Genomic DNA, 27,809 nt, shown 5'->3' on the forward strand with positions numbered 1-27,809 from the left:
CATTAATAAGTCAACAAACTAGGTCTCTCAATCGAACCATTATTTATCTATGTTCCAATCAATATACAAAAGTTAAAAAAGAAGAATCGTCATATAATGCGCTAGTCAAAATAATAGCATAGTGACACATGTAAACTTGAAATCATTATTACGAATAAATTAATTCGATATATTACAAATCTTGAATTTAAACGAGAAAAATATGAAAATTTCAACAATATTATCGTCGAGATTTTGTACAATTCATTTAAAAGTCAACTTAATTTCAATCGATATTAAAAAGTTAAAAAAGAAGAATCGTCGATTATCAACTGTCAAAAAACTATATAAACAAATAAAAACTCGGAATATTTGGTAAACCTTTTCAACAAGTGATGTCGAATTCCGGAAGTTCAGTTTATTTTTATAATAATCGGGACCAGTATGGGTGAAATCTATTACACCTACGTATTCCAGACGCTGGCGTTGGTGTTACGAAATACTTCCGATAGAACGATCTATGAATGGTTTAGACGTTGCCAATAGTTCATAACGCGCAGGTCAAAAACAATAACATAAAATAATTAGTAGTAATTTAAACGAGAATAACATTATAAAAATTCAACGACATTAACGATAAGAAACGAGAAAAGGTTATCGCAAGTTGTTTTGTAACAAATCAATTATCCTATTTGTTAATCGAAAGAATTCTACATTTTTTTTTTGTATTATTAATATTCCGAGAGTTTTTATTTCCGGTATAAATATTTACATTTTGAGGAGAATATCTTGAGAGAGATATTCATAAAAATTTGTTTTATTTTCAATTCCTCCGAGAAGTTTGCCTTTTCGAGTTCGACAAACGCGATGTCAACGAAAACACGTTCGTTAAAATGGTGCTTTTGTATTTGTACACTAAAGTTTCCTTTTTTACCTGTTTTTCATTTAGAGGTCATCGAGACAGTCGTGGACTTTTGTATTGAAAATATAAATTCTTAGAATCTCCAATTTTTTAACCGATCGTAACGTCATAAGTCAAATGTGCGGGGTTGCCAAGTTATTTTTATATCAAGTATTATCTAAATTATATCAATTAAAAATATTTAGATTTTATATTCAAATAAATCAAAAATCGGTCAAAATTTAATATAAAATCGATTAACAACGACGAAAAAGTTTTTATTATAAATAATTTTTTTACAAATTCCAACATGAAAATAAGTAAAAAAATTTGTTAAATCGCATAGAAAGTTGAAAAATATACATTTAAATGGATCTTTTTTATTACCGCCTCGCCGTCTATTGAGCAACATTTTAGAAACCGTATAATAATGTAACCTGTCCTCAACAGTAAATAACACTATAAATAGATTTGGCAACGCCGCCAACTTTTACCTTGTGTGCAGCCTCGAGCGAGAACGGCGCGGGTCGGGCAGAACGATCTGATGGAAGTGTGGTGATCGGTGAACGTTGTTGCCGCCGACGTCGTTGATTTCATGTGCGGCGTCCTCATTCCCAAAGTCATGCGATTTCAATCGCTTCAAAATAATAATTGATTACGACCTGCGTTACCGTTTTTTTTTAATTTAATTTCCTTATTTCCATTAGATCACGTTGACAATATAATAATTATCCCAATTACTAGATGTTTATATCAATATTAGTTTAATGTGATTCTTCTTTTTTCGCGGCCTTGTCGTTCTAGTCACTAGTTATTATAAACTGTTACCTGTGAAGTTTTGGTTTTATAGTTGACTTAACCTATATTTTAATTAACAGTTTTTTGAGTTAAATGGTTTAATGAATCGAAATTATTTCCAGTCAGCATTTATTACGTAGCTTATTTAAAACCTACTAACCTAAATTGTTTTTAGTCGATTCATTTCTTTTATTTTACAACATAATCACAAAAAGTGTCGTTAGATTTATAAACGTGTATCGGATTAAGGTCAATAATAATATTGTATACAATTTTTTTACCATTGCTTAACTTCCACACGTACAAATATTTTTATAAACAAATTTTAATTTTTACTGTATAAAAATTATCACGTTCTGAATAAATACGCCATTTTCAGATCACATAATCTCTCAATAGTTGTACTCACCTTTATAAGGACCATAATGTGTACTACAAAAATCGTATAATACCAATTTGAAAACGTGTGGCATAAACCTTATCAGTGTGACTTCCCAAGCCAAACTAAATTAAATATGGCTGAGAACTGTCAAATCGGTTGTTGTAGAAACAGTGTTGCCAAATTGAAATCTTGTAATTGTTCTAATAAGTCTGTATCTTTAATGGTTGAATACTATCAAGGTAAAGGCCGAATAAAAACAAAAAAAGAATTTTCTATTGTTTATCAGCTGATTGTATAACTACTGCGCTTTTTATTAAATATATCGGTAAAAAAATGAACGAAAATTGTATTTATATTTTTATTATAACTGTATTAGGTATGATTAGACGTGTTATGCGAATAGTAGACACTGCTCACGTATCAACCGGCTGTTAAGTTTGCTGACCTCTCTCATTGAACAGGCGTTTGAAGAAGTGCTGACCTAAAAACGGTCTTTCGCACAAACTAATGCTCCAATGTGAAATTCTTGTAAAAGTTTTGTAAACAAGATCCGTTATGTTCATACAACCAAATACGTATTTTTTTTTCTATTATTATTATTAACTACAAAACTTGATGGTACATATATTGTTTTTTTTTTACACATTTTCGTTTTTATACGAAAAATTATTCGTACGAACAAATAAAAATAGTTCACAGTCCACTGAAGCGTGCTGAATATCTTCTTTGATACAACGAAACAACTTTTTTTATGTACCAATTCAAAAGAGAAGAAGAAAAAAACTACTGTCTAAACTAATCTTATAAATTATGAACCAGTCCCCGTAGGTCTATGTCTTATCTCGTTTCACGCAGTCGGTCCACAATCGGTCGCGACAATATTTCATTTGTTTAGTCTGAAACATTACGTAGAGAATTCTGTTGGATGCATGGGTCTACCCTAGGGGTCGACGATCGACCTGTCGTTGGTTCGTTGTTGTTAAAACGTTACGGGAGGGGGCTAGGAGGGGTCAGAGCCCTTCTGAAGATATTTAGTGGCTGAAAAATCATTTGGTACAAGTCGAAAAAAATATAGAAAAGACTTTGTAGGAAATTATGTTATAATATACCGATAATGTCGTAGGCGTCGAGTGTACTTTAAAATTACATATTCGAATACAAATTTTTTAGTTATCTTATTTTTTTGCAATAAATATCGATAAATAATTGAAATAAATGAAATATTTATCTAGTATAACGAATATAAAATGAAATTAGGCAGTTAATATTTATTAACGACGTATAAAAATTTCCCAAAGTCGATATGTCAAATTTCATGACATTTCGATATGTCAAAAAAAGTGACAGCCATTTAAGTCAAACTATTTTTGTTATTTTGAAAACAATTTCGTTTGATTCACTCGAATTTGAGCTATTTTGATAAAAAAAATAAACCACAATAAATTATCTAACAAAAAAATAACATAATAGCAAAATAAATTGATCAAATACAAGGGATTTTGTTAAAAATTTCTTATAACTTCCGTCTATAGAACGAAGGCCAACCCCAGGGTCGACCACCTCCTCGTCGGTTTTACTGTCAGGTAGTAAGTTCAAAGTCTTATTTGAAAAGTTATTTTTTCACTGGAACACCGTCAGATTTCTTTGTCGAAATATATCGAGCATGCCCCAAATGATACGAAAAAATCATTTTTCATATCGAGTATATAAGTTTCGATATTGATTTTAAACTGAGTATACGCGGTGTGATTAAAAAGTTCATACATCATACACAAATATCAATATTTCGTGGTAGATAACACGAAAGTTAATTTAGCATACACTTTTCACGATAGACGATGACGTAAGCAAAAATGAATACGAGGGTTGCTACGTTTTTAGTTGTGGCAACGTTGATGTGAATTTGACATTGACGTTTTTAATGGTAAACGTACTCGGAACGTAGGCTGACACATAGATGGCGCTGTTACTATTGAATAACCTTCAAAAGACGCTTGTCTAAATTCGGATTTTTTGATACGAGGGTCCGAAAAAGAATTCAGTAACTCGGGAACGATTAACAAGTCAAAACAAGTTCAATATTCATATGGGGGTCGTGAAATGTCTTTTAAACTCATATTAGACCGATAAAAAAATATATAAAAATCCACCGATACGTATTGCGATATTACGAACGTAATATTTCGTATTTCGAATACCCCCTGTATAATCGATTTAATTATAAATGACGTTTGGCGACTAGAAAATTTATGGAATTTAAAGATTTCGTCGGAATTTTAATTAATTACGATGTTTAAGGTATTTTTCATTAGATATAACCTGAAAATTTTCATGTATACAGGGTGGTGTTTTTGGTTAGGAATTTCTCGGAGTTTTGCGGGTCGAAGTCGCCGGAAAACCTCTCGGGAGAGGCTGAAACGTATTTAAATCTCTCATTTATGTTGTCTAATGTTTAATTTTTTGTTGCAGGTGAGGATCTTTGGAAAATTTCGTAAGTACGTCATCGTTTTATCAATTTAAATATATAAATGTCCCCGATTATCGATTCCTATTATCCGAATATCGTTTCCCATACTTTGCACTAATCTTTAACGTATTTACATTGTTGCCACGTTGTCAAATCTATCCGTAGTTGTCAGACACCTTCGCTTGTTTTATTTCGAATTGGGGCGAGGGGCGGTTGGGGACAAAGGACGTTTTTGCTCTCTTTTCAAATGTGGGTTTGTGGGGAGAACGAACTTTGTATAGCGTTAGTTACAGGTACAAAACTGCCGACAGGTGTTACGAGGGTGAAATGGAACTAACCGGAATTGAATATTTTTCGAGTTGTGCGGGGTTGAAAATTTATAATTTCGGCTTGAAAATTTCGTCCCGTTGAAAAGTATTTTTAACGAAAATAAAAAACCGACAGTTTTTGCTGTTGTTTTGGGGGTAGTGGGGGTTTTGGTGACCGCTATGGCCTGTATTTCGAGGTTATGTCTATTTAAATTTTTTTTTTATAGCATGTAATGTAAAATATTGTCATTTTATACTTTTAAATCTGACAAAAACAAAAAAAATATTTTTTTTCAGTCACTTTTTGTATTAGGGGTGCTTTATAAGGGTTGAAACATCACGAAAACATCATTTCTAGTGACTGCTTTGCCCTACAAGGTGAAATTTTGATCGTTTTATACTTTTACATCTGATTAGTAGGAAAAAAATTGAATTTTTTCGTATTTTTGGTCAATTTTTATATGAGGGGTGCTTTATAAGGGTTGAAACATCACGAAAACATGATGATTTTTATTGATTATCACGCCCTGTAATGTGAAATTATGATCGTTTTATACTTTTACATCTGATTAGTAGGGAAAAAATTATATTTTTCGTCAATTTTTATATGAGGGGTAGTTAATAAGGGTTGAAACATCACGAAAACATGATTTTTATTGATTATCACGCCCTGTAATGTGTAATTATGATCGTTTTATACTTTTACATCTGATTAGTAGGGAAAAAATTATATTTTTCGTCAATTTTTATATGAGGGGTGCTTTATAAGGGTTGAAACATCACGAAAACATGATTTTTATTGATTATCACGCCCTGTAATGTGTAATTATGATCGTTTTATACTTTTACATCTGATTAGTAGGGAAAAAATTATATTTTTCGTCAATTTTTATATGAGGGGTAGTTAATAAGGGTTGAAACATCACGAAAACATGATTTTTATTGATTATCACGCCCTGTAATGTGTAATTATGATCGTTTTATACTTTTACATCTGATTAGTAGGGAAAAAATTATATTTTTCGTCAATTTTTATATGAGGGGTGCTTTATAAGGGTTGAAACATCACGAAAACATGATTTTTATTGATTATCACGCCCTGTAATGTGTAATTATGATCGTTTTATACTTTTACATCTGATTAGTAGGGAAAAAATTATATTTTTCGTCAATTTTTATATGAGGGGTAGTTAATAAGGGTTGAAACATCACGAAAACATGATTTTTATTGATTATCACGCCCTGTAATGTGTAATTATGATCGTTTTATACTTTTACATCTGATTAGTAGGGAAAAAATTATATTTTTCGTCAATTTTTATATGAGGGGTGCTTTATAAGGGTTGAAACATCACGAAAACATGATTTTTATTGATTATCACGCCCTGTAATGTGTAATTATGATCGTTTTATACTTTTACATCTGATTAGTAGGGAAAAAATTATATTTTTCGTCAATTTTTATATGAGGGGTAGTTAATAAGGGTTGAAACATCACGAAAACATGATTTTTATTGATTATCACGCCCTGTAATGTGTAATTATGATCGTTTTATACTTTTACATCTGATTAGTAGGGAAAAAATTATATTTTTCGTCAATTTTTATATGAGGGGTGCTTTATAAGGGTTGAAACATCACGAAAACATGATTTTTATTGATTATCACGCCCTGTAATGTGTAATTATGATCGTTTTATACTTTTACATCTGATTAGTAGGGAAAAAATTATATTTTTCGTCAATTTTTATATGAGGGGTAGTTAATAAGGGTTGAAACATCACGAAAACATGATTTTTATTGATTATCACGCCCTGTAATGTGTAATTATGATCGTTTTATACTTTTACATCTGATTAGTAGGGAAAAAATTATATTTTTCGTCAATTTTTATATGAGGGGTGCTTTATAAGGGTTGAAACATCACGAAAACATGATTTTTATTGATTATCACGCCCTGTAATGTGTAATTATGATCGTTTTATACTTTTACATCTGATTAGTAGGGAAAAAATTATATTTTTCGTCAATTTTTATATGAGGGGTAGTTAATAAGGGTTGAAACATCACGAAAACATGATTTTTATTGATTATCACGCCCTGTAATGTGTAATTATGATCGTTTTATACTTTTACATCTGATTAGTAGGGAAAAAATTATATTTTTCGTCAATTTTTATATGAGGGGTAGTTAATAAGGGTTGAAACATCACGAAAACATGATTTTTATTGATTATCACGCCCTGTAATGTGTAATTATGATCGTTTTATACTTTTACATCTGATTAGTAGGGAAAAAATTATATTTTTCGTCAATTTTTATATGAGGGGTAGTTAATAAGGGTTGAAACATCACGAAAACATGATTTTTATTGATTATCACGCCCTGTAATGTGTAATTATGATCGTTTTATACTTTTACATCTGATTAGTAGGGAAAAAATTATATTTTTCGTCAATTTTTATATGAGGGGTAGTTAATAAGGGTTGAAACATCACGAAAACATGATTTTTATTGATTATCACGCCCTGTAATGTGTAATTATGATCGTTTTATACTTTTACATCTGATTAGTAGGGAAAAAATTATATTTTTCGTCAATTTTTATATGAGGGGTAGTTAATAAGGGTTGAAACATCACGAAAACATGATTTTTATTGATTATCACGCCCTGTAATGTGTAATTATGATCGTTTTATACTTTTACATCTGATTAGTAGGGAAAAAATTATATTTTTCGTCAATTTTTATATGAGGGGTAGTTAATAAGGGTTGAAACATCACGAAAACATGATTTTTATTGATTATCACGCCCTGTAATGTGTAATTATGATCGTTTTATACTTTTACATCTGATTAGTAGGGAAAAAATTATATTTTTCGTCAATTTTTATATGAGGGGTGCTTTATAAGGGTTGAAACATCACGAAAACATGATTTTTATTGATTATCACGCCCTGTAATGTGTAATTATGATCGTTTTATACTTTTACATCTGATTAGTAGGGAAAAAATTATATTTTTCGTCAATTTTTATATGAGGGGTAGTTAATAAGGGTTGAAACATCACGAAAACATGATTTTTATTGATTATCACGCCCTGTAATGTGTAATTATGATCGTTTTATACTTTTACATCTGATTAGTAGGGAAAAAATTATATTTTTCGTCAATTTTTATATGAGGGGTAGTTAATAAGGGTTGAAACATCACGAAAACATGATTTTTATTGATTATCACGCCCTGTAATGTGTAATTATGATCGTTTTATACTTTTACATCTGATTAGTAGGGAAAAAATTATATTTTTCGTCAATTTTTATATGAGGGGTAGTTAATAAGGGTTGAAACATCACGAAAACATGATTTTTATTGATTATCACGCCCTGTAATGTGTAATTATGATCGTTTTATACTTTTACATCTGATTAGTAGGGAAAAAATTATATTTTTCGTCAATTTTTATATGAGGGGTAGTTAATAAGGGTTGAAACATCACGAAAACATGATTTTTATTGATTATCACGCCCTGTAATGTGTAATTATGATCGTTTTATACTTTTACATCTGATTAGTAGGGAAAAAATTGAATTTTTTCGTATTTTTGGTCAATTTTTATATGAGGGGTAGTTAATAAGGGTTGAAACATCACGAAAACATGATTTTTATTGATTATCACGCCCTGTAATGTGTAATTATGATCGTTTTATACTTTTACATCTGATTAGTAGGGAAAAAATTGAATTTTTTCGTATTTTTGGTCAATTTTTATATGAGGGGTAGTTAATAAGGGTTGAAACATCACGAAAACATGATTTTTATTGATTATCACGCCCTGTAATGTGTAATTATGATCGTTTTATACTTTTACATCTGATTAGTAGGGAAAAAATTGAATTTTTTCGTATTTTTGGTCAATTTTTATATGAGGGGTGCTTTATAAGGGTTGAAACATCACGAAAACATGATTTTTATTAATTATCACGCCCTGTAATGTGTAATTATGATCGTTTTATACTTTTACATCTGATTAGTAGGGAAAAAATTGAATTTTTTCGTATTTTTGGTCAATTTTTATATGAGGGGTAGTTAATAAGGGTTGAAACATCACGAAAACATGATTTTTATTGATTATCACGCCCTGTAATGTGTAATTATGATCGTTTTATACTTTTACATCTGATTAGTAGGGAAAAAATTGAATTTTTTCGTATTTTTGGTCAATTTTTATATGAGGGGTAGTTAATAAGGGTTGAAACATCACGAAAACATGATTTTTATTGATTATCACGCCCTGTAATGTGTAATTATGATCGTTTTATACTTTTACATCTGATTAGTAGGGAAAAAATTGAATTTTTTCGTATTTTTGGTCAATTTTTATGAGGGGTGGTTAATAAGGGTTGAAACATCACGAAAACTTGATTTTTATTGATTATCACGCCCTATAATGTGAAATTATGATCGTTTTATACTTTTACATCTGATTAGTAGGGAAAAAATTGAATTTTTTCGTATTTTTGGTCAATTTTTATATGAGGGGTAGTTAATAAGGGTTGAAACATCACGAAAACATGATTTTTATTGATTATCACGCCCTGTAATGTGTAATTATGATCGTTTTATACTTTTACATCTGATTAGTAGGAAAAAAATTGAATTTTTTCGTATTTTTGGTCAATTTTTATATGAGGGGTGGTTAATAAGGGTTGAAACATCACGAAAACTTGATTTTTATTGATTATCACGCCCTATAATGTGAAATTATGATCGTTTTATACTTTTACATCTGATTAGTAGGGAAAAAATTGAATTTTTTCGTATTTTTGGTCAATTTTTATATGAGGGGTGGTTTATAAGGGATGAAACATCACGAAAACATGATTTTTATTGATTATCACGCCCTATAATGTGAAATTATGATCGTTTTATACTTTTACATCTGATTAGTAGGGAAAAAATTGAATTTTTTCGTATTTTTGGTCAATTTTTATATGAGGGGTGGTTAATAAGGGTTGAAACATCACGAAAACTTGATTTTTATTGATTATCACGCCCTGTAATGTGTAATTATGATCGTTTTATACTTTTACATCTGATTAGTAGGGAAAAAATTGAATTTTTTCGTATTTTTGGTCAATTTTTATATGAGGGGTGGTTAATAAGGGTTGAAACATCACGAAAACTTGATTTTTATTGATTATCACGCCCTGTAATGTGTAATTATGATCGTTTTATACTTTTACATCTGATTAGTAGGGAAAAAATTGAATTTTTTCGTATTTTTGGTCAATTTTTATATGAGGGGTAGTTAATAAGGGTTGAAACATCACGAAAACTTGATTTTTATTGATTATCACGCCCTATAATGTGAAATTATGATCGTTTTATACTTTTACATCTGATTAGTAGGGAAAAAATTGAATTTTTTCGTATTTTTGGTCAATTTTTATATGAGGGGTGGTTAATAAGGGTTGAAACATCACGAAAACTTGATTTTTATTGATTATCACGCCCTATAATGTGAAATTATGATCGTTTTATACTTTTACATCTGATTAGTAGGGAAAAAATTGAATTTTTTCGTATTTTTGGTCAATTTTTATATGAGGGGTGGTTTATAAGGGATGAAACATCACGAAAACATGATTTTTATTGATTATCACGCCCTATAATGTGAAATTATGATCGTTTTATACTTTTACATCTGATTAGTAGGGAAAAAATTGAATTTTTTCGTATTTTTGGTCAATTTTTATATGAGGGGTGGTTAATAAGGGTTGAAACATCACGAAAACTTGATTTTTATTGATTATCACGCCCTATAATGTGAAATTATGATCGTTTTATACTTTTACATCTGATTAGTAGGGAAAAAATTGAATTTTTTCGTATTTTTGGTCAATTTTTATATGAGGGGTGGTTTATAAGGGATGAAACATCACGAAAACATGATTTTTATTGATTATCACGCCCTATAATGTGAAATTATGATCGTTTTATACTTTTACATCTGATTAGTAGGAAAAAAATTGAATTTTTTCGTATTTTTGGTCAATTTTTATATGAGGGGTGCTTTATAAGGGTTGAAACATCACGAAAACATGATGATTTTTATTGATTATCACGCCCTGTAATGTGAAATTATGATCGTTTTATACTTTTACATCTGATTAGTAGGGAAAAAATTATATTTTTCGTCAATTTTTATATGAGGGGTAGTTAATAAGGGTTGAAACATCACGAAAACATGATTTTTATTGATTATCACGCCCTGTAATGTGTAATTATGATCGTTTTATACTTTTACATCTGATTAGTAGGGAAAAAATTATATTTTTCGTCAATTTTTATATGAGGGGTGCTTTATAAGGGTTGAAACATCACGAAAACATGATTTTTATTGATTATCACGCCCTGTAATGTGTAATTATGATCGTTTTATACTTTTACATCTGATTAGTAGGGAAAAAATTATATTTTTCGTCAATTTTTATATGAGGGGTAGTTAATAAGGGTTGAAACATCACGAAAACATGATTTTTATTGATTATCACGCCCTGTAATGTGTAATTATGATCGTTTTATACTTTTACATCTGATTAGTAGGGAAAAAATTGAATTTTTTCGTATTTTTGGTCAATTTTTATATGAGGGGTGGTTTATAAGGGATGAAACATCACGAAAATATAATTTCTGGGAAGTGTTATGCCATATAGTTGCGAATCATCGTCATTTTATACTTTAAGATCTGATTATTACGAAAAAAAAATTTTTTTCAATACAATTTCTCCATTGGGGTGCTTAATAAGGGTTGAAATATGAAGAAAACGGAAATTTTAGTGACTATTGTACCCTACGATGTGAAATAATGATCATTTTATACTTTTAGATACGGTTAATTAACAAAAAAGTATTTTTTAAGTCAATTTATATATTAAGGGTGCTTCAAAAGGGATGAAACATCATAAAATAAGTATTGTAATGAATTTTATTACCTGCTTTATATAATAACATTTATTACAAACCTTTAAATCCAATTAATATGAATGAAATCTCTTATTAATGAAATTTCTTTATTAGGGGTGGATTATAAGGGTTAGAACGAATTAAAAACGGAAGTTGTTAATAGTTATCATACCTTATAATATAAAAAAATATTGATTTCATATTTTTAATTGTGATTTGGAACGATTTAATAGTTTTGTGATTCTTTAATTTTCAAGGGTAGTTATCACCCCCTAAAAATAAAAAGTAACCACCACAAACATATATAAAGTTCCATGTATAAGATGAAATGAAAATTATCTCAAAATTTTCATTGAAATCGGTTCTGTTTCCAGAATTTAACAGATCATAAGGTTTTTTTTGTCTTCATTGACTGGACTATTACTCTAATCGATTAGGAAGATGAAAATCAACGCCGCACGGCGATTTTTTTTCCAAATCATTCATCAAATAATTTCAAGTAACACTTAATCTACGATTTCTAAATATCATGTCCAGTTCTAACGAGTATTAACTATAACATAAATAATTGTAAACCTTGGTCTACTTTTAACCATATGCGATGTAGGTATATGGCAAAAATTTTTCATTTGAGATAAAAGTGAGGTTAAAAAACCGGTTACTGTTGACACGATGTTTGTAAAATAAAAATTGTAATCATCAGTGAAATTCCTTTTTAGTTGTTTGTAAATGAATGCACAGTAGGGACTCCTGACACCGGCAACCTATAAATTCGACCTTGGGTTCGCCATTTTGGTGGTCAAAGTCATTGCCGGAGACTGTATAAAACTTATTAGATAACAGGAATACATAAATGTTGATGGAAAAAAGCTATTTTTTCATAATACTCGTGGATGAAATAGTGAGAACGTGAAAAGATTTATATGAAAATTATTGTGTGTATATTTGATTGTAGTAGATACTAAAATAATTTATTTACTTCCATCGCCTGGCATACGAGTGAAAATATTTCATAGACGTTCGGTTTATAGTCCGGGAAAGAAAGTGGAAAAATGAACTTGACGTAAATTTTTTCGAAAATTTGATATTGTTTAAATTGTTAAATAGAAATTATGGGAAATAGTGGAAATAACAAAAAACTAAGTTGACATTTCCAAATTTTGATATTTCAAAATGGCGGCCGTACAAATTTATGTATATGTATATTAAATTTTGACAGATGACAAATGAACTAGTAAAAAAAATCAATTTTAATGAAGAAATATACTATTTTTGAATAGAACTAAGATACGAAATAAAAAAAATATGATTATAGTCCAGTTGTTTAGCGTTCGGAGCAATTTTAAGTGAATGAAAACAATAAAAATAAGGTTAATCTTAATAAAACCATAATTTTCCCATTTAAACATTCGAATCATTTAAAAGACAACTATATTTTGATACAACAACTTGAAAATCATAAATAAATACATTTTAAATTATTCCTGAAAAGTATTTTTTCCGTTTTCAAGGCTATTTAAAATAGTTATTTACGTAATAACTATGTAAAGTAGCTTTGCTAATGCGATAAACACATGAGTCGTAAAAAGGCTTTTACACACGAATTGCATACAATATTTTTTCTACTACCGAAAATTTTATCAAAAAAAACTGTTTTTTTTTTAATTAATTTTATTTTTCGTTAAAACAAACTATTGCGTTCAATATTTTGGAAATTTTATACAAGATTAGAAAAAATTAACAAAGGACTAATTAAATTAAAAACCATAACAATATTTAAAGAGGTATGATTAAATTCCAATTAAAAATAATTATTATTGTATAGGTTCGAAAAAAAAAAACTGGAGTGATCGGGGTTTGAACCTGGGATCTCCGGCATGTGAGTCTCGTACTCTAACCACTACGCTACGGAGACCTTAATAATAATTTTTTTTACTCTTAAAGTCAATAATTATTTGATTTGTATACTTAGATCAATAATCCGAATTGTAGAGACGACTATGGTACCCACCCTCAAATAATTTTGCTGGGGGAACAATCGTAGGGGTTGGTTTGAAAATATGCTGCCGGTGATATATATTAACAAAGGGTGTTTGCGCGTGTATGGCGACAAGTGAAAATTGGGGTTGTTCGATCGTAAAAATGAAAAAATAACAATTTTTAATGATTTATAGAATCGTTTATTTGCTTCATTGATAATATTAAGCAACAAACAACGTTTTTTTACGTACGTAAATAATTTTTTTATTCTTCTGTTATTGTTTTTCGAATTTCTATGCGATTCGTGGGTTCGTGTAAGTTCGGATCGATGATAAGGTAGAGGGATGTAGGTATATTGGTTATCACTAAAACGTGTACCAAGAATCGGAGGGGATCTATTCAATTGTATGCTATTAGGACATTTAGAAGGTTATGGAATTTGGAAATTGGAATTTACTGTTATTTTTGAGTGTTAAAAAGTTTTTTTAATTATATCTATGAGTCTTTACCCAAAAAAATAGTTATAAAACCATTATTTTATTGAATAAATGTTATAATCAACTTTTGGATCAATGATAAGGTAGAGGGATGTAGGTATATTGGTTTTCCCTAAAACGTGTACCAAGAATCGGAGGGGATCGATTCAATTGTATGCAATTAAGACATTTAGAAGGTTATGGAATTTGGAATTTACTGTTATTTTTGAGTGCTAAAAAGTTTTTTTAATTATATCTATGAGCCTTTACCCAAAAAAATAGTTATAAAACCATTATTTTATTGAATAAATATTATAATCAACTTTTGGATCGATGATAAGGTAGAGGGATGTAGGTATATTGGTTTTCCCTAAAACGTGTACCAAGAATCGGAGGAGATCGATTCAATTGTATGCAATTAAGACATTTAGAAGGTTATGGAATTTGGAATTTACTGTTATTTTTGAGTGTTAAAAAGTTTTTTTAATTATATCTATGAGCCTTTACCCAAAAAAATAGTTATAAAACCATTATTTTATTGAATAAATGTTATAATCAACTTTTGGATCAATGATAAGGTAGAGGGATGTAGGTATATTGGTTTTCCCTAAAACGTGTACCAAGAATCGGAGGGGATCTATTCAATTGTATGCTATTAGGACATTTAAAAGGTTATGGAATTTGGAAATTGGAATTTACTGTTATTTTTGAGTGCTAAAAAGTTTTTTTAATTATATCTATGAGCCTTTACCCGAAAAAATAGTTAGAAAACCGTTATTTTATTGAATAAATGTTACAATCAACTTTTGGATCAATGATAAGGTAGAGAGATGTAGGTATATTGGTTTTCCCTAAAACGTGTACCAAGAATCGGAGGGGATCGATTCAATTGTATGCTATTAGGATATTTAGAAGGTTATGGAATTTGGAAATTGGAATTTACTGTTATTTTTGAGTGCTAAAAGTTTTTTTAATTATATCTATGAGCCTTTACCCGAAAAAATAGTTAGAAAACCGTTATTTTATTGAATAAATGTTATAATCAACTTTTGGATCAATGATAAGGTAGAGGGATGTAGGTATAATGGTTTTCCCTAAAACGTGTACCAAGAATCGGAGGGGATCGATTCAATTGTATGCAATTAAGACATTTAGAAGGTTATGGAATTTGGAAATTGGAATTTACTGTTATTTTTGAGTGCTAAAAGTTTTTTTAATTATATCTATGAGCCTTTACCCGAAAAAATAGTTAGAAAACCGTTATTTTATTGAATAAATGTTATAATCAACTTTTGGATCAATGATAAGGTAGAGGGATGTAGGTATAATGGTTTTCCCTAAAACGTGTACCAAGAATCGGAGGGGATCGATTCAATTGTATGCAATTAAGACATTTAGAAGGTTATGGAATTTGGAAATTGGAATTTACTGTTATTTTTGAGTGCTAAAAAGTTTTTTTAATTATATCTATGAGCCTTTACCCGAAAAAATAGTTAGAAAGCCGTTATTTTATTGAATAAATGTTACAATCAACTTTTGGATCAATGATAAGGTAGAGAGATGTAGGTATATTGGTTTTCCCTAAAACGTGTACCAAGAATCGGAGGGGATCGATTCAATTGTATGCTATTAGGATATTTAGAAGGTTATGTAATTTGGAAATTGGAATTTACTGTTATTTTTGAGTGCTAAAATTATATCTATGAGTCTGGATCCAAAAAAATAGTTATAAAATCGTTATTTTATTGAATAAATCTTGTAATCAAGTTGAGATATAATATACATGGTCATCGATAATCGTTTATCAACTTGGTAACCTTCAATAATCAATTTTATTAAGTAAGAATATGATTTTTGTTTACTTATGTTTTATCAACGTCCTTAGACACGTTCGTTTATTATTAATATTACGATATGAAATTGACGTGAAATATTTTTAAATAAGAAACAAGTTTGAAACTGGATTTTCGAAAATATATAACCGAGTAATAATTCGATATTATCAAAAAGTCAAATTGAACTGAGTGGAGCCAATTGTCAAGTAATTTGAGCCTAATAAACCAATTTTTTGACCAAATAAACTCAGAAAACCCCAATTTTTGTCTAAATAAATTCATTAAACCCAATTTTGGACCAAAATAATATGAAAAAATCCAATTTTTGAACGAATTTGATTTATTGAACCGATTTTCGAATAAATTGAACTGAGTGAAGCCAATTTTCAAGTAATTTGAGCCTAATAAACCAATTTTTGGCCAAATAAACTCAGAAAAACCCATTTTTTGACTAAATAAATTCATTAAACCCAATTTTGGACCAAAATAATATGAAAAAATCCAATTTTTGAACGAATTTAATTTATTGAACCGATTTTCGAATAAATTGAACTGAGTGGAGCCAATTTTCAAGTAATTTGAGCCTAATAAACCAATTTTTGGCCAAATAAACTCAGAAAAACCCATTTTTTGACTAAATAAATTCATTAAACCCAATTTTGGACCAAAATAATATGAAAAAATCCAATTTTTGAACGAATTTGATTTATTGAACCGATTTTCGAATAAATTGAACTGAATGGAACCAATTTTCAAGTAATTTGAGCCTAATAAACCAATTTTTGGCAAAATAAACTCAGAAAACCCCAATTTTTATCTAAATAAATTAATTAAACCCAATTTTGGACCAAAATAAGATGAAAAAATCCAATTTTTGAACGAATTTGATTTATTGAACCGATTTTCGAATAAATTGAACTGAATGGAACCAATTTTCAAGTAATTTGAGCCTAATAAACCAATTTTTGGCAAAATAAACTCAGAAAACCCCAATTTTTATCTAAATAAATTAATTAAACCCAATTTTGGACTAAAATAATATGGAAAAAGCGAGTTTTTGAACGAATTTAATTTATTAAACCGATTTTCGATTAAATTGAACTGAGTGGAGCCAATTTTCAAGTAATTTGAGCCTAATAAACCAATTTTTGGCCAAATAAACTCAGAAAAACCCATTTTTTGACTAAATAAATTCATTAAACCCAATTTTGCACCAAAATTTAATTCATTAAACCGATTTTCGAATAAATTGAGCCCAAAACCCAATTGTTGACTAAATAAATTAATAAAATCGAATTTTAGGTTATGATAGTTTTAAAAAATACAAATTTTTAAATAAATTTAATTTAATAAACCAATTTTCGATTAAGTTGAACTGAGCCAAGTCAATTTTTAACTAAATCGAGCCCAAAAAACCAATTTTTGAGCAAAATAAATTCATAAAACCCTATTTTTGATAAAATTGAATAAATAAAACCAAATTTTCGACTAAATTAAGCTCAGAACAACCAATTTCCGAGCAAAATAAATTAATAGAACCCAATTTTTTACCAAAACAAGGCATTATATTTAGTATACAGTGCGTATAAATAAAAGTGCTTTCTCGACATACTTACTTCAAATAACTTATAGGAAATCATAATAAATGTCGCAGAAGTTGTGAAAATATCCTCGAACCTACAAAATTCCACAAAATCTCGTTAATTTTTCCTTTATTACGTATACAATTAAAATACAGAATATTTCAATACTTTCCGCACAACCCCCGTATTTATATTCGCGAAATGAACGTAGCGAAGGTAAACAATCGACCAAATGTTGAAATTTGACCTTGAGAATGATATGTGTCATAACTATATTATTCGAACTGTTCTCTCGCAAATAATTGCCTATAATTCGAAGCGATATTTCGTATAATATTTTTATGATTTCATTTAACGAGAAAAATATATCGTCGAAAAACTTTTTACGGTCGAAAACATAAAGCAGTTTAGTTACTTTTACAAATTTAATTTATCATGGCCACTTTAATTTGTTTCGCCGACTACGATCGGTGCTCGTCCGCAATTTCAGCCATACGCCCCGCGGCGGCGTTCGGATACCGGGCGATGTTGTTTATGCCCAGAACGATGCACAGGGCTGTACTCGGGAATGTTTCTGCCCAAAATAATATGAAATTAATTTTAATACCCAAAAAGATATGATGTTTAGTTCGTTTTTGTTTTTCAAATGAAACGATAGGTACTATCAATACGTTTTGTTTAAAATTTTATTTTGGAATCGTTCAATTAAAATTATTTTTAAACAAATTGAAAATGTGAAAGTTGCTATATATACATGAATAATTATTGTAAAAATACGAAATGAGTTTTTTTAGATAAGATAAATTCTTATATACGTTATGGGGTCAACGACTCGACGATCTCGTTGGGGAAACCAGATTGAAAAATATAAATTGAATTCTGAATTTTTTTTTTTTTTTCTATGTGGATTTTTTGTATTTGGAAACGTATAAATGAGTGTTACTTTCGAATCCAATGAAATCAATTTAGCGAAACTCACAAAGGCCAATTTTTAGACCAATTTTAACTTATTTTACAAATTTTATTTGTAAAATAAACATTTTTCAAATAAACTATACTAAGAAAATCCAATTTTCGACTAAATTGAGCCCAAAGAGCCAATTTTCGAACGAACGGAGCCCAAAATCCAATTTTTGACCGAATTGAGCCCAATAAGCCAATTTTTGACTAAATGAATTCATTGAACCCAATTTTGGAACAAAATAATATCAACAAGTCAAGTTTTTGAACTAATTTAATTTTTTAAATCAATAAGTTAAACTGAGCAAATCCAATTTTCGACTAAATTGAGCCCAAAGGGCCAATTTTTGACCAAATAAACTCAGAAAACCCAATTTTTGGACAAACTAAACTTATAGAGCAACTTTCTGACCAAATCAGTCTAAAAAAAAACCAATTTTCAATTGAATTGAATTCAGAAAAACCAATTTTTCACCAAATACATTCCTTAAATCCAATTTTGAACCAAAATAATTTCAAAAAATCCAATTTTTGAACGAATTGAACAATTTTTGAATAAGTTGAACTGAATAAAGCCAATTTCCAAACAAATTCGGCCCGAATAGCCAATTTTTAACTATATAAACTGAAAAAATCAACTTTCTGACTAAAAAAACCAATTTTCAATTGAATTAAATTCAGAAAAACCAATTTTGGACTAAATACATTCCTTAAATCCAATTTTGAACCAAAGTAATTTCAAAAAATCCAATTTTTGAACGAATTGAACAATTTTTGAATAAGTTGAACTGAATAAAGCCAATTTCCAAATAAATTCGGCCCGAATAGCCAATTTTTAACTATATAAACTGAAAAAATCAACTTTCTGACTGAAAAAACCAATTTTCAATTGAATTAAATTCAGAAACCCCAATTTTGGACTAAATACATTCCTTAAATCCGATTTTGAACCAAAATAATTTCAAAAAATCCAATTTTTGAACGAATTGAACAATTTTTGAATAAGTTGAACTGAATAAAGCCAATTTCCAAATAAATTCGGCCCGAATAGCCAATTTTTAACTATGTAAACTGAAAAAATCAACTTTCTGACTAAAAAAACCAATTTTCAATTGAATTAAATTCAGAAAAACCAATTTTGGACTAAATACATTCCTTAAATCCAATTTTGAACCAAAATAATTTCAAAAAATCCAATTTTTGAACAAATTGAACAATTTTTGAATAAGTTGAACTGAATAAAGCCAATTTCCAAATAAATTCGGCCCGAATAGCCAATTTTTAACTATGTAAACTGAAAAAATCAACTTTCTGACTAAAAAAAACCAATTTTCAATTGAATTAAATTCAGAAAAACCAATTTTGGACTAAATACATTCCTTAAATCCAATTTTGAACCAAAATAATTTCAAAAAATCCAATTTTTGAACGAATTGAACAATTTTTGAATAAGTTGAACTGAATAAAGCCAATTTCCAAATAAATTCGGCCCGAATAGCCAATTTTTAACTATGTAAACTGAAAAAATCAACTTTCTGACTAAAAAAAACCAATTTTCAATTGAATTAAATTCAGAAAAACCAATTTTGGACTAAATACATTCCTTAAATCCAATTTTGAACCAAAATAATTTCAAAAAATCCAATTTTTGAACGAATTGAACAATTTTTGAATAAGTTGAACTGAATAAAGCCAATTTCCAAATAAATTCGGCCCGAATAGCCAATTTTTAACTATGTAAACTGAAAAAATCAACTTTCTGACTAAAAAAACCAATTTTCAATTGAATTAAATTCAGAAAAACCAATTTTGGACTAAATACATTCCTTAAATCCAATTTTGAACCAAAATAATTTCAAAAAATCCAATTTTTGAACAAATTGAACAATTTTTGAATAAGTTGAACTGAATAAAGCCAATTTCCAAATAAATTCGGCCCGAATAGCCAATTTTTAACTATATAAACTGAAAAAATCAACTTTCTGACTAAAAAAAACCAATTTTCAATTGAATTAAATTCAGAAAAACCAATTTTGGACTAAATACATTCCTTAAATCCAATTTTGAACCAAAATAATTTCAAAAAATCCAATTTTTGAACGAATTGAACAATTTTTGAATAAGTTGAACTGAATAAAGCCAATTTCCAAATAAATTCGGCCCGAATAGCCAATTTTTAACTATGTAAACTGAAAAAATCAACTTTCTGACTAAAAAAAACCAATTTTCAATTGAATTAAATTCAGAAAAACCAATTTTGGACTAAATACATTCCTTAAATCCAATTTTGAACCAAAATAATTTCAAAAAATCCAATTTTTGAACAAATTGAACAATTTTTGAATAAGTTGAACTGAATAAAGCCAATTTCCAAATAAATTCGGCCCGAATAGCCAATTTTTAACTATATAAACTGAAAAAATCAACTTTCTGACTGAAAAAACCAATTTTCAATTGAATTAAATTCAGAAACCCCAATTTTGGACTAAATACATTCCTTAAATCCGATTTTGAACCAAAATAATTTCAAAAAATCCAATTTTTGAACGAATTGAACAATTTTTGAATAAGTTGAACTGAATAAAGCCAATTTCCAAATAAATTCGGCCCGAATAGCCAATTTTTAACTATGTAAACTGAAAAAATCAACTTTCTGACTAAAAAAAACCAATTTTCAATTGAATTAAATTCAGAAAAACCAATTTTGGACTAAATACATTCCTTAAATCCAATTTTGAACCAAAATAATTTCAAAAAATCCAATTTTTGAACAAATTGAACAATTTTTGAATAAGTTGAACTGAATAAAGCCAATTTCCAAATAAATTCGGCCCGAATAGCCAATTTTTAACTATGTAAACTGAAAAAATCAACTTTCTGACTAAAAAAAACCAATTTTCAATTGAATTAAATTCAGAAAAACCAATTTTGGACTAAATACATTCCTTAAATCCAATTTTGAACCAAAATAATTTCAAAAAATCCAATTTTTGAACGAATTGAACAATTTTTGAATAAGTTGAACTGAATAAAGCCAATTTCCAAATAAATTCGGCCCGAATAGCCAATTTTTAACTATATAAACTGAAAAAATCAACTTTCTGACTAAAAAAAACCAATTTTCAATTGAATTAAATTCAGAAACCCCAATTTTGGACTAAATACATTCCTTAAATCCAATTTTGAACCAAAATAATTTCAAAAAATCCAATTTTTGAACGAATTGAACAATTTTTGAATAAGTTGAACTGAATAAAGCCAATTTCCAAATAAATTCGGCCCGAATAGCCAATTTTTAACTATATAAACTGAAAAAATCAACTTTCTGACTAAAAAAAAACCAATTTTCAATTGAATTAAATTCCGAAAAACCAATTTTTCATCAAATTAACTCAGAAAACCCAATTCCCGAGCAGAATAAATTCATTAAAACCCAATTTCCTACCAAATAAATCGATAAAACCCATTTTTTTAACATATTAAGTTTGTAAACGCCCCTTTTCCAATAAATTAAACTCATAAAAACCAATTATCACCACAAATTACACTTAGAAACGTCAATTGTCATATAAACCATCATAAATTAACCACAAACTAAATTTTTAACCATTTTTCGCAGGTAAAAACAACTTCTCCTCTGCCTATATACAACAACGCACATTGAATTACATCTCTCGTAAAGAAACGACAAATTTTCCCATACGTTCGAAAGTTTTTTTTCCATTTTACATCATCCCGAGTTAGGTCCTTTCGTCCTTCGAAGTATTTATATACAGAGCGTTCAAATAAACATGAGGCCGCGTAAAAATTCCGCTAAACAAACTTGAATTTATAAATAAATCTCGAGACGTGGATCTATCGTGTATTATTTCTATCTACGAAAATAAATAAATTTCAATACGTTTTTCACACAGACGTAATTACAAAGGACATTGACCCAAAAATAAATTTATCGCCGACGGTGAAACTCCGTTATAAATAAAATCCATTCTGTTCGCTATCAATTATCATTTTTTCATATAATTAATCGTCGTCGGTGTTTTATATCAGAGTCTCAAACAGGTATAATAAAATTAGAATAATAACAAGTGAAACACGTCGAAAAAAACGTTAATTATTAGTTTTATTACGACAATTCCGACCCCGAATCCGTCTACACATCAAGTCAATGCCTAAATCGGTCCAGAGGTCGAAATTCACTAGCAACACGCCACGCCACGCCGCTCCGCGTGGGACGAATCCGAATTCTCGCACGTAACGGACGCGTGTCGAGATTTATTTCGAGTTTTGGGATTAATAAGTGAAAAACGCGGTGTTTTTAACGATTTTTTCGATTTTACGGACCCAAAATCTTCTTTTTCTCTTGCCGTGTTTATCCAAAAAAAAAACTAGTTCTTTTCAAACTACTGAAAATTCGTCTGTTCGAAATTGTAGAATGAAATAAGCTTGTTGTAGATGTACAACGTGATTTGTGGCGTGGCGTGGCGTGTTTTCAAACAACTACCGCCATCTCTAGGTCGAATCGGGTACTTCTGGAACCATATTTGTATAAATATCGTGCCTTGTAGGTCATAACGCCCTCTAGCATCAACGTTGCTAATTAAATCGCTTTGAATTTATATATTTTGTATTGTCGGACAAAAGTTCTTTCAAACAATATGAAGTTTATAAAAATCAGTTAAGCAGAACCGGACTTACACCGATTTTTTTATACCGAAAGTTCCCACTCTCCCCCAACTCTTATTTGAAAAGATAGATCGAAACTTTCGGTATAAAAAATGTGCCAAATTCGTTAAAAAATTCGATTATTTAATATAAAGTGCAACTTGATTGGATAAATTCTCGAAAATTATATAATAATGAAATTTCTTTAATTATCAAGATATATCCAATACATTTGGCAACAACGTTGTACGTATGTTATTTATACGATTTTTTTAAGTTGTAAGCTCTTTATTTTTCTTTTTAATATTGTTTCGTAAGTAGATTGCAAAATTTACTGGGTTACGCATGAAAAAATTTAAACAATAAAAAAAAAAGTTACGTAAACTTAAATTGTTCATATTAACCTACGTGTGCGAGGTTGCCAAACCTCAGAACCACCCAAACCAACTAATCTAACCAGATATTTGGATAAAAAGGCATTTCCAAATCAAAACTAGAAGAAGAAAAACAGTTTAAACTAAACTTGGTTTAAAATTAGGTCTCCCGACCGGCGTAAACGTTCACGTCGACGTCTGAACGCCAGGCACAGCGTCAGGATGTTTCCAATTTTAATAACGTCAATTAAGATCAATTCAAAAGCATCCTAACCCACTTTTTTCCATCGAATTTCGACATTTTGTACTGTCGTTTACGCTGCAACGGTTCGAAATGGCGTCTACGGTGTCCAGACGCCGATGTCAACGTCTAAAACAGATCACGACATTTCTAAAATAAGAATCGTGACGCGACGTACGACTTGACGCTGTACGCGGCGTACGGCGTGACGCCGTACGCGGCCGACGGCGTCTATAAGAGACTAAAGCTTCAAACAACGCTAATAATTCAAAGCAGACACTTATTCAGTCGCTGGTTCAGTTTTTTTTCCCAAAATGCAGTACCAAAAATCATTAAAACGTCAATTTAAATTGAATTTGTTTTATTGATCGCAATAATCGATTATCGTATGCGGAATTGGTGCGACATAAAAATAGAGGTCATTAAACTTTTAATACATATCCAATTTGATCATTGCCAAGTTGTATAAAATGCTGAATAATCAAATTCAAGGTTGTACGGTACTTTCCGGATATACCCCGTATATTCTAACCATGTTGGTAAACCCAAATATGAATCAGTGACCGGAAATGTTTTTTTTAACAATTTATTCTAGTCATTTGTTGTAAACTGATGTTATACGGGACACCCTGTAATTTTTAATATGATAAAAGTTATATTTTAATAAAATAAATCTAATTTTTATTTCTATATTTACAATTAATATGATTGATTTTATAATATAAAGAAAATATTTTTATACTTTTCGAAAATACCTCGTATATAATTAGATTTCACACAATCACACCTCGTACAATACATAAACCTGTCAAAATGTAAAAAACGATAACTTTATTAAGGTGTTGTTGTTTTTTCGAATATTGCCTGAGTCCTGTCCTGTTTTATCATATTATTAGGACGCTCTTAAACGCGAAATTAATTTAAATTCGTATGAACTGGGCGGTTGCCAGGAAGTAAAAACCCGGATTGATGTACCCGTAATTTCGACTTGATTGTATTATTAAGTCGGTTTTTGTTCAACATAATATTCAAATCGATTGCTTTCCAACAACCTTGACATTGTATATCAATCGAGTACAGTGTGAAACAGGTTTGAAGATGTTTGGATTTCGTGAAAACGAAAATATTTTATTTGTAATAACGTTCGATATTTATTTATGATTTGGTTTGTTCGTCGATTGAAATTTTTGTTAACAAAGCTGCGATCAATAAAATATGATGTTTAATGAAAAATTCAAGGTCGTATATACACGTTTGTTTATTATTTATTTCATATCGCTTGTTAATCAAGTTCAAGGTCGCTCATTTCTATTTGTAAAAATTGTCGTAATGTTTTTATACGATTACGTTTAGCTCAATAAAATGTGCATTAGATTGTGAGTTAATTTGATATATCGCACGCTTAATAACGATGTTTGATGTCATAAATTCCCATCAATATCCGTGCTAGAATTACCAGGATAACATGAGGCAGAATCTTTAAAATGTATTTCGATCACTTTCAAATATCAAATTGGTTTAGAACTTTGCACACTTTTATAGAACTGATGGATGTACCCTCAAAATTATATAACAATAAGATTTAATAGTAAATAATATTGATAAAGTTAATAATAAAAATATGTCGGTTGGTGAATCATCGAAATGAAGTCTGTGACCATGAAAACGAACCGAGTAGAAACCGACGACGACGGATTTAACCTAGAAATTACGATCTCGGTGCGGTCGACGAAATGAAAATAATTAACGATAAATAAATACCATATTCACGTACCCACCGTTTTTAAAAACAATTAAAGAAATATACGAGGGTTTTCTTACAACTTTCCGACTGAGCAAACAAACAAAACCGATACACTTTTTCAAGTCGAAGTTTTTACATATTTCACCCTCGTAAATCATAATTTCCGTTTTTTTTCCATCAAAATTAAAGATTAGGAGACAGGAGAACAGATCTGGTGAATTGTTGATTGTTAGTCAACCATTTTGAAATGACAATTTATAATACCGCCCTCGTATAAATCGAAATAATTCAGATTTTAAAGCGAATATTCCGAAATATCGATACGTAAACAATGTCAGATAACAAAATTATAATTACGAGAAGTTTTTCCGTATTATATTTAATCGTTAATGCAATTATTTGATGCTTGACCTTGAAACGAAACCAGCTTCTATGTACACATTTTCGGTACATAAATTAACTTAAATCGATTGATATTCAATTGGAAATGGAAGTAATAATTGTGTCGACGATTATAAACGTACGGAATCATTGAAAATGACGAATAGAAAGTAAATCGGAGAAAGTTTCAAATTGGCTTACGCTGAAAAAAAGTTGAGTGCAGATTCCTGCAGATAATAATAAACTTGGTGTAAATTAAAAAGTTTTATTCGATTCACTACATTTTAAAGCGACCCTAGCAACTACCGGCTCAAATATATTTCAAGGATAAGGTTCGGAAAAAATTATTTTTGCTGAAATTTCGTTCGGTCTAAAACCACTTTCAAATTTTAACTAAATATCTCGTAAAATATTGATTTTAGAAAAAAAAGTTTCCAATAAAAAATGAAGATCATAACAAGATCTATAAAAAAGGTTATATACATTTTTCACGTAAAATTATTATTTTCGTAGTTACGGCCCAAAATATCTCGACAGAAGTCGAATTTACTAACCTAACTTTTCCTAATCTCCTAATCGTCAAAGTGAGAGTTCTGGAATCACAGAAATAGTTCCCATCACTGTGTTGTATCGTTTTGACATAAATAGCAAAGACAATGTTCACAAAAAAATTAAAAAGCAAAACGAACGGATCAATTGGATTCCAAGGTCAAGTTAAAGTTTTCGCTTTCTTTCAATAGATTAAACATCAAATATTGAATCTATCTATCTACGAGGTAGTTTTGAAACGTTTGCCTTTGACCTCAGATAAAACTTGGGGCACGTTCTGTTGACGTATGACATCGATTTTTTGACAGAAGGTTGTCAAAATTGAATTGTGTACAAAAGTAATTTATTACTTTTTACGACATCCCTCGTATACAGAATATATACGTATATATCTGTTTTTTACTATAAAAGTTGTCCTTAACCTAATTCTTTTCGCCTTATTAGTATAATCCTTTATTCCACACATAAACGTGACCGTTGTTTCAAAAATAACCATTTCGAATTGCTCAATCAAATTAAATACTTTCAATTATATGTAAATGATTAAATTATTTCTAAAAATCATATTTACAATCATTTACTTTGGGTAATGATGACTTCATGACGTAGCTTGACCTAATTTTTGCACAACACGGTATTTAAAGAGAATACGTAAGTTCAAGGTCCCAATATCCATTGTATACCAATTGTCGATTTGGCAACATAGCACATTTGAATTCAAAATAATATCAAATTAATTTGTAGGTTAGTTTCGTTAATATGTCATAATTAATTCAAACGAAAACAAAAGAGTATTTTAAAAAACAATAAAATCGTATCTAATAATTATAAATTCTCGAAATAACTTGCGAGGTTTTGCGTCCTTCATTACAATAAAATTCCTCGTACTAAATCCGTCTGATGAGATCGTTCAACTGACCCAGTTCCTTTCATAAGACGGACGACGTCTGACTCAAGACTTCTTGTTCCGTGATTCTGTTGTAGACTCGTTTCTGTGCTTTGGAAACTGTCAATATAATTCCAACCACAGCTTAATATAATTTTTTTTTAATATACTAAATAATCACAATCTCGATTTTTACTCGTAACGATCTTTAAGTAGGTGGTTGTACAGGTACGGACTTGAATTATTTCACACAGAAATTTATTACTGCTAATAATACGAGGTTGGTCCGAGAAGTATACGAGGTTAGTCCGAGAAGTATCTGGCCGATAT

General features: G+C 29.4%; 2 protein-coding genes across 3 annotated transcripts in view; one reads left to right on the forward strand and one right to left on the reverse strand.

Annotated features, from left to right (window-relative positions):
• LOC130900065 (iron-sulfur protein NUBPL) overlaps nucleotides 1-27,809 on the reverse strand; it is a 72,524-nt gene that overhangs the window by 5,217 nt on the left and 39,498 nt on the right. The window contains exon 1 of one of the 2 annotated variants that reach the window (XM_057810396.1): nucleotides 17,713-17,751. The exons of the other annotated variant lie outside the window; for it this stretch is intronic. Coding sequence (XP_057666379.1) covers nucleotides 17,713-17,736 — 24 coding nt within the window. The 5' untranslated portion in view covers nucleotides 17,737-17,751. Of the gene's footprint in view, nucleotides 1-17,712; nucleotides 17,752-27,809 lie in introns of those variants that run through there. 2 annotated transcript variants of the gene reach the window in all.
• LOC130900062 (putative mediator of RNA polymerase II transcription subunit 26) overlaps nucleotides 1-27,809 on the forward strand; it is a 71,889-nt gene that overhangs the window by 2,072 nt on the left and 42,008 nt on the right. The gene's annotated exons all lie outside the window — the stretch shown is intronic.

The sequence above is a fragment of the Diorhabda carinulata genome, chromosome 12 (assembly GCF_026250575.1).
Source record: "Diorhabda carinulata isolate Delta chromosome 12, icDioCari1.1, whole genome shotgun sequence".
In the NCBI taxonomy this organism is placed as follows: Eukaryota; Metazoa; Arthropoda; class Insecta; order Coleoptera; family Chrysomelidae; genus Diorhabda; species Diorhabda carinulata.